Source organism: Cricetulus griseus, chromosome 2 (genome assembly GCF_003668045.3).
Source record: "Cricetulus griseus strain 17A/GY chromosome 2, alternate assembly CriGri-PICRH-1.0, whole genome shotgun sequence".
Taxonomy (NCBI): domain Eukaryota; kingdom Metazoa; phylum Chordata; class Mammalia; order Rodentia; family Cricetidae; genus Cricetulus; species Cricetulus griseus.
Genome location: NC_048595.1, coordinates 331120871 through 331140151, shown reverse-complemented (window position 1 = coordinate 331140151; position 19281 = coordinate 331120871). Strand labels below are relative to the sequence as shown.

At 41.9% G+C, this 19281-nt stretch overlaps 1 protein-coding gene and 1 pseudogene across 1 annotated transcript in view; one reads left to right on the top strand and one right to left on the bottom strand.

Moving 5' to 3' along the window:
- The window catches only part of LOC113834187 (chondroitin sulfate proteoglycan 4), a 91479-nt gene extending 84569 nt beyond the window's left edge, over positions 1-6910 (bottom strand). The window contains exons 1-2 of the mRNA XM_035438785.1: positions 6837-6910; positions 5622-5676 (exon numbers count right to left, since the gene is read on the bottom strand). Coding sequence (XP_035294676.1) covers positions 5622-5676; positions 6837-6910 — 129 coding nt within the window. The remainder of the gene's footprint in view (positions 1-5621; positions 5677-6836) is intronic.
- Positions 6911-6945: 35 nt separating this feature from the next.
- On the top strand, positions 6946-7703 carry LOC100751105 (annotated as a pseudogene).
- Positions 7704-19281: the final 11578 nt, after the last annotated feature.

The following is a 19281-nucleotide window of genomic DNA, read 5'->3' as shown; positions in this document are numbered from 1 at the left end:
ATGTGGAGCAGTCCTTTTCTACAGTTCAAAGCCTCATGTGGTCAGAAAAAGATAGATATGCAGTAAAGACAGAGTCAGACAAAAAATAAACAAACAAAAACCCACCACCACAACAAACTTCTAAACAGTATGCAATGTGTTTAAAAATATACATAGGCTTGGGAGAGAGAAAAGAAAGAATATATACAGTCTTGGATTAAAAACATAGATTTAAAATAATAAAGTCCTTAGAAAGGGGAGTAAATTACTATAAAGGAAAGAAACCACATAAAGATGGAAAATACACAAAGCGTCTGGATACTGTATGTTATTGGGTTGTCTTTAAATTTTTTTGGCTGCTAATGAACAAACGATAACTGCTGAGAGACATTTGATTATGAAAGCTGCTAGGCTAAACCAACCTATATATATTAAAGCTATCTTGACGTCAAAATTTAAGTCAAAAGATATGTTGCCTTGGGAGAGAGGTTATGCTTTGGTTTTCACAGAAAATGAGAGCCTGTGGATTCACTCCTGGTTAAGAAAAATTAGGTTTGATAGAGGAAGACACCCCCTGAAAATTCTTTGATGGGAGCTTATGGCCCAGATGATCCAACATCTCTGAGTAACTCTATGTTGCAGTTTCCTCTGAGTACTACCTTCCAAACAGCTTCACGGTGACTGATTTAGATGACCCAGCCCTACAGAATACTCCAGTCAGGACTTGCCCATGATCCTAAATTTCTCAGGGTCTCCCAAAGATTACCAGTGCCTCCAATCAACAGGAAGTAGCCTAGAAAACTATACCCACATTCCCCCAAAAAATGGATTATAGATTTTTGTCTTTGTTTAAGGGGTTTTGTTACAAATGGTTATTGGTCATAGTAAAAAAGAAAAAAGAAAAGCTAAACAAAAGAGTTAAATTCAAAGATACCTTTCTAAAAAAAAAAAGGGAGATAGAATATAGAAATGATAGGATAAAAGGATAGATTATTTAATCTACTTTAATAAAAAAACAGCTATTAATCTCTAGGTATTTTACATTGGTATGGATTTTATTTTATTGACACAAATTTAAAGTTATTTCTGTTATACTGTATGCATATTTCTACTCTTGTTTAGGGTAGTATGTTTATGCAGCTCATTTAAAATGTTATATATAATTAAGAAATACAGATTAATAGTCATCTATAATAGCAAACTTATAGCCATTTTGTTAGGTTTTCAAGGTCATACAGAGATGTATTTCACATAGATAGGCAAACTTCAAACACTTCAAAGAATTACAGAATATGGCATTTAAGATGTTTTAAGAACTTAGACTTCCACATCCACTCATGCGGCTATAAATAGCAGATTTGCTTTGTGCAATGGCCAAATAGTGTTCTATCCACTATATGTAGCATATTTTAGTATATGTCTGTTGATTGTCACTGATTTATCCCATGCCCTGCTTATTGTGATCAGTGACACCCTCTCTTGCATTTGAAGCCATCTCTAGATTCCTATAACATCTAATACAAAAGACATGCTGTGTAAAACAGGTGTTCCACTCTGTTGTTTAGGGAACACTAATGTGAAAAATAGTCTGAACATATTCACTACTGATGTAGAACTGTTTCCTCTAGGACAGAGACATTTCCTCTGGGAATGCAGAAAAAAGCTCAAGGAGACTCATGACATTCATAACAAATGTGCTAGATTCAGAGTTTATAAATCATTCAGGTCTCAGTATGCCTCCCACAAGCTTTTATAAGAGTAAATAATTTCTGGGAGAAAGGAGATTTATACACAACACAACTAAGGGCAAGTTACATAATGCACTCCAGCAGTGCAGCTTTTTTGAGTGGGAACCCATGCTGGGCTTTTGGGGGGTGATACTGCTGGAGAGTCCCAGAAACCACTAAACTCACTGGGTCACCAAACTAGAATAATTTGTTTGATCTAAATCTTAGGGTTTTATTGCTATGAAGAGACAACATGACCACAGCAACTCTTATAACAAAGAACATTTAATTGGGGCTGGCTTATAGTTTCCAATGTTTAGTCCATTAGCATCCTGGTAAGAAGCCTGGTGGCATGCAGGCAGACATGGTACTGGAGAAGGAGCTGAGAGTCCTACATCTTGGTCTACAGGCAGCAGAAGGAGACTTTCCCAGTAGGCCTTGCTTGAGCACATTAAGACCTCAAACTTGCTTCCACAGTGACACACTTCCCCAACAAGGCCACACCTACTCCAACAAGGTCACACCTCCTAATGGTGCAGCTCCCAAGGACCAAGCACTCAAACATAGGAGTCTATGGAGGTCTTTCCTATTCAAGCCACCACAGTCTGTCATTGCTGCCCCATCTGCGGCAAACAAAGGTTTGTTCACAACTTGTCAGGAAAAGGTATAAAAAAACCCACAGGTTTTCCTGATCCATGTGTTCAGTAACTGTAGATATGAAGAGGGGCGGGGGAGGGGAGGACGGGAGGGAGAGATTGTTTCGTCACTTTACACAATTGTTTTCTCCTGTAGTGAAATCTGCAGCAGACACAGAGACAAAGTAAGTATGGTATTGACCCAAGGTTGAATCTTTTAATTTTTATAATTACATTTATGGCAGGAGGGGGAGATCAGGGTGCATGCCATAGCGTGCACATAAAGGTGAAGGCAACTTGTGGGGTCAGTGCTCTCCTTCCACCATGTAGGTTGTGGAGGTCTGGATCATTCATGTCAGCAGAAAGTGCCTTTGACCACTAAGCGGTCTCACCGGCACCAAGGGTGGGAATTTTTTTTTTTTTTTTTTTTTTTAAGCAGACACAGTAGAAGGCTAGAAAGTTAGAAGGGAAATCTACCCAGAGTATGCATACTGGTTCTTTTATTCACAGGTAAGAAAGTCAGAAGACTTTCGGCTTTTAGGCACCTCTCAGAGGAAAAGCCAATGTCCTCATGGTGGGTGACATACACCCACCTCTTATTCCCCCTTATCAGAAAAGAAAACACAACTGGAGGAATACAGTCACGACTGCAGAGGGGATGCCTAGATGTCGACTAGAGATACACCCTGGATCCATAACACATGAGAATTATAGGCTTTCTTTTACATACCAACTCAATCCCCCTTCCCCAGTCCTCCATCTCATGGTGTGATGCAGAAATTCGGTAACATAGAGAAGGGTAAGGGTGGCATGATTAGGGAGAAATCTAGGGATTACCAGAGGAAGGAGGCACTGTAGTCCTAAATTAGAGAATTTACAGGGACACTCAGAAGGAGAGGTGATGATGTGCCTTTTCTAGGCAAACTACACTCATGAAAGAACGTTTAAAAATTAAAGACCAAGATGAATACATTCTGGACCATGCAACACTGGCAAACATCTGCAGATGAAGGAACCGCTGAAAAGAAGGAATTCTTCTCCATAAATAGCCACGTGTAAATGATGCTGAATATATCTACAGTGGAGTGATGAGGGCAAGTCAGCCCTGTGCTAGACTAGTAGTCCATACCTCCTCAGGGTTCTAGAACTTGTGGGGGCTCTGCAAGATGCTCAGAAGGTGCTGGTGGCTCATCCCTCACCACTGTCACATCTTTGCAGAGATGCAGTCTACTTGATGTCTGTTGGTGTTCCCCATGCCCACTCTGAGAAATTGCTTCCTCCTTAACCAGCCTTGCTCTTCTCCATTTGTATCTATCACCACTGATTTGCATATGCCCTTATTTCCTGTGTGCCTCACTCAGCTCTAATGTAAATTCCTTGCAGCAAAAACATGGTGTGGTAACTACCATGTGGTAACTACCATTGTGTGTCTCCATTGCCTGTAACAGTACTTAGGTCATAATCAATCCTCAGCTATTATTTATTTTATCTATTGAGTGAGTGAGTGAATAAATGAATATTAAGACTACTAGTAAAACATATGATATTATGGAATTTTGGTAAACCTTCATGATTAAATTGTAGTGATATTCTAAGAGAATAATTGTACTATGATTCTTTCCTTTTGGAGAATCCATCTGGAAGATAAACTGCCAGTTCTCTGAACTAAAGTACATGACAGAAATATTCATAATTAAAGACAGAAACAATTAAGTTCTACAGATTAGTCAATACTGGCAAATATCTTCCAAAGATGAAGGAACTAAAAATAAGACGTAGAATATTAATTGCTCAAGACCCATACTATGACTTGAATCTGTCTTCCTTGTTTCCTGTTTCCTCCTTCCTTCTTTCTATCCTTCCTTCCTTCCTCCCATCCTTCTTCTTTCTTTCCTTTAAAAATTGTAGGGCAGGACCTCATGCATCCTGGGCTGACTTTGAACTCTCTTTTTAACTGAGCTTAAATGCAAACCTCTGGTCCTCATCTCTGCCTCCCATTTGGGATTACAGATATGCACCACCATGTCCAGTTGATGCAGTGCTGGGGTTAAACCCAGGGCTTCATGCAGACTAGGAAACCACTCAACGGAGCTTTGTCTCTAATCCAGAACTTAAAGTCTTCTGGTTCTGAAGTCCATTACATTTCTTGACTCCAATATACCTCTTATACCTCCAATATAAGAAAAGAACACATTGGTAAGGGTTGTCTCCATCACCACTCTACCTCCAAGACCCTTTTGCACCAACTCCAGCCTGGTTTTCTCAGCCCTCCTCTCCTGTATCTATTTTTGTTATGGATCACCCATTGCCACTCCAATGGAAGAGTCTGTTCCTATCTACTACCTTTGTTATATTCAAGCTGACTGCTCCCTCCTTGAAATCTTTATTTATTTAGGAAGGTCATGGTTAGCCTCCCACTCCACCATCTGTAATTGTTTAATCCCTTCTGTGGAGGACCCCTGGGAGTCTGCTTTTCTTCTCTTATCTAAGGTTGGGGAGCTACTGGCTGCCTCATGGCTAGGTGCTATTTCCTTGTTTTCCCTTTTCCTGACAAGGCCTGTTTACAAAATATACAGAGTATCTGCTATTGCCAGGGGCTTAAGAGCTTGGACTTTGATCTGAGTCACTTCCAAAGGGCACTGCTATTGGTATATAAGTCAACTCCCTTCTAAATAAAATTGTCTTTCTTCTTTCAAGAGTGACCAGCTGTCTTGTCTTTATTAAATATGCAGATCCCTAGCTTGAACCCATAAGAAGTTGTAGCACTGGACGCTACACCCTTCCACTGAGTCTATGTCCTCTAAGCCATCTCTGTTTGTCACCTTAGAACTCAGACCTGCCAACACCTTTCTTCCTTTTGGTTTGAAGTTGAAGTAACATCTGTGCTGGTTAGATTCAGTGGTCAACTTGACATGACCTAAGAATTGCCTGAGAAGGGCATCTCAATGGAGGAGTTGCTAAGATTAGCTTCAAGATTAGTCCATCAGCACAGTCCATACAGAAGTCCCTTGTCAGCCACAGTTAACAACATGAAGAGGTGGCAATGTGGGTGACAATATCAGAGTGTCCCTGAGCTTCATGTTGTGTAGATTGTGAAGCTGATATCTCTCCCTCCTGCTTAGAAATTAGGTGGTACCTTCTATCCTTTACAAAATAGAGAGAATGGGTTCTGACTGGAGAGGAATAACTCTCCATTCTGTTCTTTTTTCCTTTTCTTCAGGATAAGAGCTATGAAGACAAACCAATTCTCTATAACATCAAAGCCCTTTGCTATCCATACCTGCAGAATGCACAAGGTGCCTGCCACATTCAGCTGTTTAGAAAATGTGCCCCAGCTGAAGCAATAGCCAAAAGAACATGGTGGCATGTCCACAGTCTCCCCAAGTCATGGAAACCATAACTGTGGCTCCTCATCCAGTTCTTGGGATTCAGTAGGTCCTCTGATGCTAGGCCACAGTACAGATTGCTTCAAAGGACTTTCAGGGGTATTAGTTACCTTTTCAATGCTGTGACCACAGTATCTGACAGTATCCGACAGAAACAACTTTAATAAGGCAAGACTATGCAGTCCATCATGTGGTAAAAGTATGGTGAAGCAGTGGACTTCATGACATCTGTGTAGCAGAGTATGTTCACAGTATAGCAGATCACAAACCAAAGACTCGAGATGGGAAGTAAGCTATATATAGCTTGCACATGCCCTCCTCTAGTGATCTAACTTCTACATGTAGTCTCCACCTTAGGAAGGCTCCAACTCCACCCCCATAATGTCACCAGCTAGAGGACAAGCATTCAAAACAGGAGCCTCTGTGGGACATTTCATATCAAACTATAACACAGGAAGAGCCCAATGTCCAGCCTCAAGAAGTCTGTATTTCAGGGACACCTAAACAAATCTTGTCACCATCTGCAGGGTTCTCACAATGCTATAAACTGCTCTGCATTCATTTGGTCCTTCAGCAAACACTAGGATCTGGCTTCCAAAAGAAGTTCAACTCTACACTGGAAATACCATGGCCTCTAACATGAAAGACAGACATATTGCTAGGAATGACACCTTGCTGTCAACTCAGAGAACAAAGTCATCCGTGGAGCCAATGAAAGCAGGGACCAGGAGATTTTAGACCTAGGAAGCAGTTGTTAATGGCTTGCTAGGTTCCTAACTCTTATCCACATATATCCTTTCATGTCCTTTCACTTCATGTTCATTAAAAGACGGTACAGATTGCCAAGTCAAACTCCCTCACACCACAATCGCAGACATGCCTTCTGTTAATTAGGAAGCCTTCTAATTTTTTATTCAGTAAGACTGAGGAGCAGTCTCAAAGCAGCCATTAAAGGGAAAGGAACCGTGAACATGGGTGTGTCTCTCTGGCTGTGAATGTGTGTGCATGTCCATGTATGCATGCTCGCGTGTGTGGACTAGGAGGTGGGGCAGCCAAGTTATTCCCAAGTCCTTGGATACCATTTGCTATTCTTTTCTTTCTCCCCATACCTGTGTGGTAGTGGGCGCTTGTCTTTGCATCTTTTTCCATTCATCTCCTGATCTGGTTTGGGGGGTTTAGGCATAGTGAGGAGGGTAGGGGAGGGGAAAGGAAGAAGACATGGAGATGAAGAGAATTAACCTGGTGTTGAAGAACAGAACCCCAGAGGAGGTGAGAAAGTCAGTCCTTGATAATTGCTTATGAAAGGGGGGAATCAAAGAAGTGGGAATGACACCTTTGAAGAACTGGAGTTTCTTGGCATGGCCAAAGTGGAATTGAGTTCTTGGTCCAGCTTCCCAGCTTAAATAAATATCTAAAGTTGGAACATATCGACAATATAATTTCCAGAGGCTTGGAAATCCTGGCAGAGAAATGTCCAAATCTTACCTACCCCATTCTGAGTGGAAATAAATAAATAAATAAATAAATAAATAAATAAATAAAAGATTTTGGTTCAGTAGAAGCTCTTCAAAATCCTAAAATTTGGAAAGTCTTGACTTGTTTAACTGCAAGATCACAAACCCAGACAACAGAGAAAGTGTCTTTGAGCTGTTGCAATTCTATCAGGAGGACAATGAGGCACTGGACTTGGAAGAGGAGGATGGTAAGGACGGAGGTGAAGAGAAGATGAAGCTGGTTCACCTAAAGACTATTCAGAATTGGAGGATGAAAATGAGATGAGGATGAAGCAGGTTCAGAAGCAAGAGAGGAGGCAGGGGAGGTGGACCTCATACTTAATGAAAGAAGAAATTCAGGATGTAGATGATGATGATGATGACGAAGGGGAGGAAGAGGAAGAAGAGTCTTCAGGAGAGAAAAGGCAGGGAGATGCTAAAGATGATGGAGAGGAAGACGACAATGAGACCTCTTCAGGATGAAGTTGCCTGATGCTCCTGGGCGTGCAGTTAGAGCAATTATCTTTGTTCCTTCACGTTTGATAGTCATCCCTGTGGGAGATGATGTGTAATTTTTTTTTATATAGAAAAAGTATGGTTTTACTATTTTGGCCTTATCTTTCCGATTAAGATGTGCTAGTCTGTTAATCATAGTTCACATAGAAAATAATTTTCATTCATCTTCCTATTGTGAAATTCTCTAGCATTGTATTTAGACTCTGTAGTTTTATAACTCATGCTTAATGTTTCTTTTACATAGGTATAGTTTGGTACATTTCATTCATAATGTTTTAAAGTTATTTACAAATTAACAAATTACAGTCATCTGTAATATGAAATGGCAAGTCTCTTTTTTATTCATTAATTTAGTCACTTTTCATTTGGACCACAGCCTCCTCTCCTTCCTGTCCCCCCACTCCCTCCATCCCACCCCACCCCCATCCACCCCTCCTCCATAATCGTTCAGAAAGGGTCCGGCAGGCAATAATTAAATTATCTCTTTAATGATAAGGCAGATTGTTTTTAAGAGAGGATCCAGATATCATCAGCTTGAAGGCAGTTTGGGGGTGGGGTATATGAGGGCTTTCCTGTTACAGTCTGGAAAGTAGAAGCAGAATGTGTGGGTTCTCTTCAGTAGCAGCATAGGTCATGGACTCAGGGACTCTGCTCAGTGATAGGTTCAAGGCTTTTATGGAGCCTGATTTTCTGAAGTCCAGGGACCCACAGACAAACCCTTTCTGCGGGTGATGCTGTACCAGCAGGAGGTTGGGTTTCAACTGTGCATTCTCCTCAGCTGTTTCTCCGCCATTACCTTCCATTGCTCCATTCCTCTCCTCATCCAAAAGGGAGCTGGCAAAGTTGTGGACACCAGGAAACCTAGTCTGCTCCCCAGCCATCTCTCTGGGTTTATAAACAAGTAAAGTGGAGTAGGAGTTAGGATACAGTAGTGAGTACTGACCAGTGTTAGGAGACAGGCTTTGCTTACTGTACGGCTTCCCGTGTTGACAATCACATGAGGGTGCCTTAGGCCAAAGCAGCATCAGAGGCCAGACTAATCGCCTGCTCATAATTAAAGACACGTTCAAGTCTAATGTCTACGTTGTTTCCCTAAGTGACTTAGATACCAGTGCTGGGAGGTATTTCTTATAATCTAAGTGGACTTTTAATTATTCTTTCTACAGTAATCAGATATAGCATTTGTTTGGAATATAGTGGCAATTGGAGGACAGTTTGAAAATCATTATTGAAGTGGGGATTTATTTCTATTAAAAATAGAAAAACATTTGGGGCAAGAATATGTACTTCTGTTAGACCCCCGGAAAACTCAGGTATCTGGGGTCCCAGGCCACGACCTTCATCACCCCAATCACCAGGCAGATTCCAGAGCTTGCTGCAAACTGCATGAGGCTTTATTGTAATTTAATGAGCTAACCCCATGTTAGCTTGGATCTTTTGTCCACCCACCATAGCGGTTGGCTACAAAAGACAGCTCCTAGGACCTCCCGAGAGATCTTGTAGGGCAGCGTAAGGGGAGTGTCTAGGGGTACGCACAGGCTCACTATTGGTGTGCCTCCAGGCTTGGAGGGCTTGCCCTGTGTTGATTGGCCAACTGGTTGTTATGGCCCATAGGCCCTCCCAGGGTGGTTGCTATGCTCTGTGCGTCATTGCTGTGCGCTTGTCCAGAAAGTACACCCAGGTTCATAAAGCATAGCGCCACCAGCTAAATTCTGATTGGTTCCTTGTCACGAGGCAGGCGTCTGACCTCTAACTGACCAAGGCAAGGTTATGGCAAGCACGTGTTACTGTCATGGCTGCCGAAATGGGGAGCTGGTCCCTTCATTTCCTCGTGGCTACTAAATAAACATGAGTAGATGCCCCCCTCCCTTTTGTCCCGGAGACTCCGTGTTCAAGGCAATTGCTTTTTTAAAAATCTTGGCCATTAATTTTTGTTTTCCTTTTGTTTTGTAAATCTAAGTTTTTTTTTTTTTTTAATTAGTTTCAGCAAATGAACTGAAGTTCTCAGATCGCTCATAATGAAGGAACCGGCTTCCCTTTTGGCAGCCATAATGGTCGAACATGTGCTTCTATAACCTTGACCTAGAAAGTCAGATGCCTGTCTCGTGACAGGGAGCCAATCAGAAGTTACCTGGTGGCGCTATGCTTTACGACCCTGGGTGTGCTTTACGGACAAGCGCACGACAATGACGTAGAGAGCATAGCAACCACCCTGGGAGGGCCTATGAGCCATAACAACCAGTTGACCAATCAACACAGGGCAAGCCCTCCAAGCCTGGAGGCACACCAATCGTGAGCCTGTGCGTACCCCTAGACACTCCCCTTACGCTGCCCTATAAGATCTTTTGGGAGATGCTTGGAGCCGTCTTTTCTAGCCATCCGCCATGGCGGGTGGGTGAAAGACCCGAGCTAACATGGGGTTAACTCGTTAAATTACAATAAAGCCTCGTGCAGTTTGCAGCAAGCTCTCGAATCCGCCTGGTGATTGGGGTGACCTCGAACCTGGCCTGAGACCCCGGATACTTGAGTTTTCGGGGGTCTAACAATAATAGTATAGCTGTTCTTTTTAAATTTAAGATCTTAAGCCTGGTATTTTAAAATAACAAGTATGAAGTTATTTTCAGAGAATTTAACAAGGTTGCATGCCTGACAGAAATAAATGTGTGATAAATCAGTGCAAGTACTGGCATTTCCAAAGGACTAACATTTTCCTCATTTCAATAACTGAACTGCCTGCTTTTGTCCCTAAGAACTCTCTCTGCACACTATGCCAGGTTCAAAATAGATACTTATTTTTAAAAAGGAAGTCTATATATTGACTTTCTAATCAGCCATCTATTTCTCAATAGAAATTAGAGTTCCTGGGTTTAAAAACAGCACACAGGGCCTCCAGATAACCATTAAGATTTATTTAGCTTGTGGGTGGTATTTTCATGCACATAAGTAAGGGTGGGCTCTTTGTTCTGTAGAAGTTCTGTGTTCTGTTTAAACACTCTCTATACTGCGAGTATATACAGTATGGCAAATCCTTAGAGATTTTGAGCTTAATACTTTGGTGCAACTGTGTTTTGAATAAAGCCACCACAGTGTTAAACACTGGCTACATGTTTCTGACTATTTCGGGTTTTGTTTTTTGTTTTTTCCTGACTGTTATAACTTAAGTTTTTGAAACTGAATTGCTGCGAATAAATCCAAGAATTTGTTCATAACGACTAAAAAATAAGTACCGAGGAATTAACTGTTGAGATTTAGAGAGCTATTAAACTCTTTTTTAAAGTTCTGTGGGGCCTGCGAGCTTTACACGAGGCTCATACAACATTCTCTCAGGTCCTATCCTCATCTTAAATGTGGCTTCAAGTGGTCGGGTACATGGCTAAATACTCTGCAACACGAAAGACAGAGCCTTTGTCACAAAGGTGATCTGGCCTGAGATACCAGACTACTAATCCTGCAGAAATTGAGAATTTCACCAACGTAGCTGGGATTCTGGGCAGGGTATATTGTGCAAGCCTGACCTCTGGTGGCCAGTATAAATAATGCAGTTGAATATATAAACGTCTAGCTATCTTAATCCTCACTCTCTTGCCCTGCAAAATTTATTAAGTATGTCTTATCCTTTTTCTAGGTGCTACCCCCTTGACCATTTACATTTACAAAATCATGAAGCATATGCCTTCACTCTCATGATAGAACTTCAATCTCTCAGTTCCTTGGTGTCTGCCATATCAGTGTAGCTACCTGTACAGCTACAGACAGCTGCACATTACATTCTCTGTACTCTCCTTAGGTAGTAATGAGATTAACAGCAGCAACAAAATCTTCCTGGGATTAATAGGTCGGCATGCCTCCTTTCTTGTGCATAAATCTCTGTGACATCCTAGTGAGGTGAATCTTTCCTTATCAAAGCAATGAAGATGTATTCACAGGCAATTTCCTTTTCTTATTTTAAAGAGTTTTAAAGTTCTTAAACAATAATCTTGGACCCTTCTGTGTGGTGTGTATAAAAATGTCAAAAGAAAATTAGAAAGTGCAAACATGAGGCTCATTCCCAGTGGCTCCTTTGACTGGTGCTGTGGGAAGTCATTTGTTTTCCAGCCCCCAAACTAGGTCTGCAGGTGCCAAACTTAATTAGACACACTCAGTCAGGGTGGGGGAGGGGAGGTTCAGGGCTCCTAGGGTGCTAATTCTTTGGGTCAAGGGACCGGTAAATAACCATACAAAAGACACTGTAACTATGCAGCCACACCCCTGAGCTGCTGCAGTGGTTTGAATGCAAATGACCCGCATAAACTCACAGGAAGTAACATTATTAGGAGGTGTGGCTTTGTTGGAGTGGGTGTGGCCTTGTTACCAGAGGTATGTCACTGTGGGGGCAGGTTTTGAGGTTTCCTAATCTCAGAACTCCACCCTGTGCCTCAGTCAATTTCCTGCTGCCTTCTAATCAAGACGTAGCCAGCGCCACATTGGTCATGCTCCCCACCATGATGGTAATGGACTGAACCTCTGAACTGTAGGCTGCCAGCTCCATCAAATGTTATCCTTTATAAGAGTTGCTGTGGTCATGGTGTCTCTTCACAGCAATGGAAACCCTAACTAAGGCAGCTACCTAATCTCACTGATCACTCATTCCACTCTCACTACACTGGAGGTTTGCAGAGGCCTGGTGGATGATTTTCCATCAACTTGAGAGTTTATGGTCAAAGTCAGCCTTGAGAAATAATGGCTAATGTGGTGCTTTCACTCCACCAGGAACTCAATCACTGACACTTCAGAGCATATCAAGGCATTCAGTACCATTTACTACCTTGATGAACACAGGTTATTGCACCTCCTAAAAACCACTTGTGTTGAAGAGAGAAGACCAGGGCATGGCCATGCTAATCCTAGTTCAAATCACTTACCAGTTTTCTCAAGTTTCCTCTCTCTGCTTAAGTGTCAATTCAGCTGGAAACATTTATTATAAATTAACCTGCCTTTCCCATGAGAATGTCCAGGAAACCATCCACTAAGCATCCTCTTACACAGGTTTGTCCAAGCTGCAGACTCTGGGCTGCATGTGTCCTATGCATGGTTGCATGCATGCTATGAATGTGGTCCCACACATCTGTAGATAATATTATATCATGAAGTCAAAAGGTTGGACATCCCCTCTAACATCAGTGCTTGCATCTGAGTTTCTTTCTCATGGTAGCAAGTAGCAAAAAAACATATCAAGTACTCCAGAAATTAAAGGTTAATGCTGAAGAATTTGCAGAACCATTTTAAGAGCAATATACCTTAAGGCTGGAGGTGTAGCTTGATAGTAAAGTACATGTTTAGCAATCAAAAAGCTGTGGATTTAATCTCCAGCAACCAAAAATGATGATTATGGTGGTGGTGATGATGGTGGTGATGATGATGGTGGTAGTGGTGGTGATAGACCTACCTACTAATGTTGATTGTTTCAAAGGAATTTCTCTAGTTTCTAAGAAACAAGGCTTCTGGGGTTGGAAATATGGTTCAGCACTTAAGAGCATGAACTGTTCTTGGAGGGGAGCTGAGTTGGGTTCCCAGCATCCATAGCAGGTGGATCACAAACACCTGTTAGCTCCAGTTTCAGGAAGACCCCATGATTCTGTCCTCTGCTAGCATCCAAATACACGTGCATATACCCACACACAGACACAGAATTGAAAACAAGCATTTTAAAAGAGAAAGAATGGTTTCTCAAAGAACTACCATGGGGTGCTGTATCTTGAAACAAGCTATGCCACTTGGGGGCACCGTTAGGTTTTATGAAATATCTTCTACTTTCAAGTGTCATCTTTGACCCAGTCCTGTGTCCAGCAAGTGCTACAAAATAAAACTGAAGTTAGACCTCACTTCCAAAAAAGAAACAGAAATGGTAGTTTAGTCTCTTTATATTCAGTGGGCTTAGGCAAAACTCAGTTGCCATCCTCTCAGTTTCTGTGCACAAAGCTGGCTTTATCCAGCCAAATGAAATAAAAGGATGTTGTGTTAAATGTAGCTCTGTATATTTTGATAGAGGAGACAGTTGCTTAAGATCAACATTCCAGTGTAAAAGCAGATTCGTAATGAGAAAAAATTGCACAACAGGAATCTTGTCACTTAAAACTGGAAACCTAAGCTGTTTGGGTTTTGTGGGGGAAGCATTTTTGCTTTATTTTGGCATTTGAGGCTCCCAGAAAAAAAAAAAAACTGATATGTGACCTTAGCTTCTTGATCATGCATTGTTTATCCAACAAAGACCCTATTTCAAGTCAGGGATCACAGAAAAAGACAGGGAGACTTGAAATTCCCAATATTTCAGAGGGATCCGCAGGAGGATAGACAGGACTCCTAATTCACTAGTATTTAATGGAGCTAAACCTCCATTACTAGAGAATTGTAATTGAAACTGTCAATGGGGAAATGTACCTGAGAGATAGAGAGAGCAAAAGAGAGCATCTTTGGTCCAAACAGAATTTCCTTTCCTTGGCTTCAACCTATCTCAGCCTATCCAGTCTTTGGTACTGAGTAAGTGCTCCATGTTTTCCTTCATACCATTCCCCCTAAAATGATCACTTCATATATTTTTTCTTAATAGATTGTATTGCCCACATATCACACCTACAAATCCAGGGTGTCCTGTTCAACTTAAGGCCCCTGCAAAAGACAAATGTTCTAGCTTTGTTATTTCCTGTCTTCCAGACGGGAAAAAAGCCACAACATGATAAATGTTTTTCAATGTACAGACTTACCTAAAGAGAACTAAGTAAACAAACAGGAAAAATTCTGGCATCTCTGGGATAATGGATATGGGTCTCTTATGCCATACACCACCAGCACACCCCGGAAGCTCAGCATTTGTGGGTGGCATGAGCACTTTCTTCTTCCTGGAATGATCAGATAACTGGGGTCCAAGCCCATCAATGGTTCCTTAGGGTCTGGTCTCATAATCAACTTACTGGCTAGAGTTGCATCTGACCCCTCCTTAGGTTTGTCGGAGTTCCTTAACCCTGAAAAGTACTATGAAATTGAATGTTCAGAAGAGAGAATGGAAAGTAGAGTGAGATTGAAAGGAGATGTGGATTCACTTAGCAATGTAGATGTAAACAATGATTCTCAATTATTTTGCATGGAGAGTAGGGGAAACTTTCACAGCATTTTAAGGTACTAAATAAATGATAATAAAAACAACAACAGAAGTTGTTGGAGTGGGTTGGAGTTAGGGAATAATGCTTTGTGGCAGGATAACTTTGGAGCATTGTGAAGACATTTGAGCAAAGTTGACCAGAAGCAACAGTGACTGGAAGACTAGTGCTTATGGGAAGATTTCAGGGGATGGGAAGGGACTGGTGCTCATGGGAGGGCCACAGGGGATGGAGCTTGAGAACACCCTGTTATCCTTCTGCCTGGGCCTTAATAACCCTCAGTCTCACTACCTTGCACTCAGTGACATTGCTGCCCCAGGCCACTAGCACTTTTCCTTATAATTGTTGCAGGTGCCCCTTTACTCATTTTGGCCACCAAAGTCCCCACAAAGACCTGCAAGGCCCCCATCCCCTCACTTTTACCCTAGTTGGTACCAATTCAATCTCTGTACCCTGCTAGCAATTTAAAGACTCATTTTCCACTGCTGTCTTTCCTGCTTTAGTAACATCCGCCTCCAGGTTGTGTGCAAACCTACCCAGCTCACCAACCTTATAGCCTCTGTTATCACTATCTTCTGCTCTTCCTCATGATTCGCTCCCTTCTCGTAAGGGCTTTGCTCAGTATAGCTTCTTCTTAAGGCATTGTCCAACCCCTCTCTTTAAAGAGACACTAACCTCATTCCTCACTAGTCTGTCTTTTCCTGCGTGGTTTTTCTTCTTATCTCCTCACCTTGTATTAGCATCCCAAGTCCTGTCTATCTTGTTCTGCCTCTAGAAGCTCCTTAAACTCCTGCCCTATGTGTGTGTGCATGTATGTATGTGTATCTGTGCAAGTATTAACAGTGCATAGCCTGTAGTGTATAATCAGCCAAACGTGTTAAATCATTGAGTCAATATAATCTAATAACCTATTGGACAAGTGCCAAAGGCAAGAATGCAGAACAACAACAAAGCCACACAACCAGAGAAGAAGGAGAAGGAAGCCTTGACCCTGAACCAATGTTGACCACGGATGGGCAGGGTGAATAACTCACCCAGAGTGACACAGCTAAGAGGACAGCAAGTTTACCTTCTGACCACTCATCCAGTCTATGGGAAGTCACCAAACAGCCTCACCAGGAGCCCTAGTGAGGGTGACAGAGGTAGAAGGAGAAATCTACATTATTAGGTGGCACAATTTTATCCTAGGTTCCTTTAAAATAATTACAGAATTATTTTTCAGTCTAACAATGGGTACTGCTAAGCATCTCTTGGCTTCATTTGTTGGAGCTACAGCAGACACTATAATCACTGTGGTTCTAGTGTCCCTCTTAGGCAGACAGGCTTCTTTAAAATATGTCGGGAACCACAATAATCTCCAAACAGGAGCTGTAAGTAGGACATTGCTTTACTTATTGGAACATGTTAACAGCTTACTAAACTATACACTGGCAGCAACAAATGCTCAATATACTTTCAATACTTTCCCCAGCCACCACCAGAGCTGGATCACCAACCACGAGCTAGCATAGTTTAATGATGCAGCAACTATCCTGTTTCACCTCACTTTCCCTGAAGATGGTCTGGTTATCTGCAATTTGACTGTACAGTCAAGGTGGCCATGTGTGTTGAATCATAAAATGTAGTCCCCTGTCCTCTGTCCAAACCCACAAGATTATTTCACAGTACATCATCCCACCGTTGAGTGCCTGGAAAGCTTATTCATTGACAGAGAGATGTGTTGTGAATGGGGCCCTCCAAGTGCAGCTGTCAGACTCACGGTTCAACCAAGCACCAGGACTCCAGAACAAATAGCTGTTGAACGGTTCTGCAGTTAGGCAGTAAACTGGAAACTCAGAGCGGTGGGAAATGAAAGCCATGAGAAGACCTCCAAAGAGTGTCTGGAGAAGAGTGGTTGAGCTTCCGACCTTAGCAACACTCTCAGTCGATGACCTGTAATATGAGAAAGTCAAGTACCATAGGCAGACAAAAGAGTCAGGGAAGAGCTGAGAACTGGACAGGAAATGAGAATGGACAGAAAGGAAACAACCATGCATCCATTTCAAATTTTCAAATAGGCCTTGATTCTGGAAGGAGACTAGAGATAAGGAATGTCTGCACAGGGCCATCAACTGCGGAAGACTGTGTGACAAGCTAGTACTTCAAATCTGGAGAGCTGGACCTGTGCCCTTTGTCCCCTGTTGCTCTTCAGGCTGGCCCTGCCTGGTCCCCCCCCCCCATTTCCCACCTTCCCTTTCTCCTCAATGGATTCTGTTCCTCATTTGTGCTCCATCTGAACTTGACTGGTTCCAATAAATGCCTAGTTCTTTCTCCCTGTACTCCCCCTTTATGACACTATCTTTATAATTTCTTCTCTTCCTTTGCCACTAAGGTCAAAGATCCGTTAACACATAGCCCCTCCTATGCCAAAACTTGAGCTGTTAGGAGAGGCTTAGAAACAAAGACAGAGTTTAATGGGTAGTTTAAAAATCTGCATGGGATACATATTTGATTTCTAGAATGGGCTAAGTGCATGTCATCGCCAGAAGGTGCTGTCTCAGAAACAAGGGGCCAGACTATAGAACTTTGGGCTGTTTTGTTTTATTTTGTTTTGATTATCTCTGCCATCATTCAGGGGCTTAATGTAGAGAGTAGTCAGAGTGACTTCTCTTCAGAGGCTACTTACTGTAGATACCTCATGTTAAAGAAAGAGTTTTACATAAAAACTCACTGGATAAACATTGAATTAAGACATGACTGAGAAATGTTCAAGGCATTTCCTGGGGGTCTTTGGCTCAGCTCCCTTCACCTGGTGGATAGGCTGGGCTAGAGGCCTGAGAGAGCTTCACTCACATACCCCAACACCCCTCCCTGTGTTCTCTCTCTTCACATTCATTCTTCTTATAGTGGCCTAGCCTATGCTTCTTTATAGTGTGGGGTCTGACTGTAAAGAGGAAGAAGGGAAGTTAAGCTGTCTAATCTTAAGGCTAGACCCAGAATGGGCTACGTATCATTTTTCCCAATTCTATTTTTCAGACTGTGTTATAAGGGTAGCCAAGTTCAAGGGGGAAAAGAAATTTGACACTCTCTGGGTGGATGGAACACCATGTGCACACAGGGAGAGAAGGAAGTGATTGCTACCATATTTGGAAATTCCATGACACCCCATAGTCTACATTGTCACGTGGCTCTAAGGCAGTGGTTTTCAACTTTACCTAATGTTGTGACCCTTTAATACAGTTCTTCATGCTGTAGTAACCCCCAACCATAAAATTATTTTCATTGCTACTTCATAACTGTAATTCGTTTGTGTTATGAATTGTAATGTAAATATCTGATATGAAGGATGACTAATAGGCAGCCCCTGTGAATGAGTGATTTGACTCCCCAAGGGGTCATGACCGACAGGTTGAGAACTGTTGCACTAAGACATCATCTACAAGTCAACACACACTTAAGACAACAGCCAAATCCTCCAATGTTTGTTTGTTTTTCCAGTTTTTAAACAAGTTCTTGCTATCTTTTGGATCTTACACATTTCCCTAAGATTCACGTTTTAAAGATTTTATACTCAAATGATGATGTTATTGGGAGGTGATGAACCTTTCAGGGGTAAGTCATTGGGGACAGGCTCCTGGAGGGTCTGTGGGACCTTGTTCTTTCTCATCTTTATCATGAGACAGTTTTATCCATCACGTTATCCCCACTGTGAGAAGCTGACCTCCAAATAATTCCATGACTCATGTTTTCCATTTCTTCAACACAGAAGAGGTTGGATAGCTTTCTGCCATGGTTAAATAAAATACAAAGGAGGTACAGGTAGATCATTAAAAAGTGGGATTCAGAGTTCTCTATTATCTTACATTTTTAGCAAAAGGCTACTAAAGGGGTCTGGTCTCTCATCAAAGATGGTGGAGTTACAGATGGATATTTTCTTTCTTTCTGACTAGTCTCTAATGTTCTCCATGCTCCCCTGTTGAGCACATCATGTTCTAGTGGACAAGTGGACAAGCAGCAAGCCTAATGCTGGCAAGTGGCAGGATAGATGTAAAATTAAAATCCTAGATAGATAATCCTGATTCTTTAGAAACAATGCACAAAAATGACTGACAAACTGTATGAGTCAATTCTATACTTTAAGATATGGTTGTGGGGTTATGCCTGTAAACAACCCCAACACTTGGAAAAATAAGGTAGGAGCATCAGGAATTCAAGGCAAGCCTCAACTATGTAACAAGCTTGAAAAAAAACTGAACAAGAGGAAGACTTTGACATTATATATACAACTAAATTCTATAAAAATATAGTAAGAACCTAAGTTAACAACATGATGTGCTAAGAGGCAAATGAAGTTAATGAAAGTCACTCAGAGACGTTGCCACCACCAATCAGCCTTTCCAGGGTTCTGGAAGGAAATCCATGGGTAAGAGAGC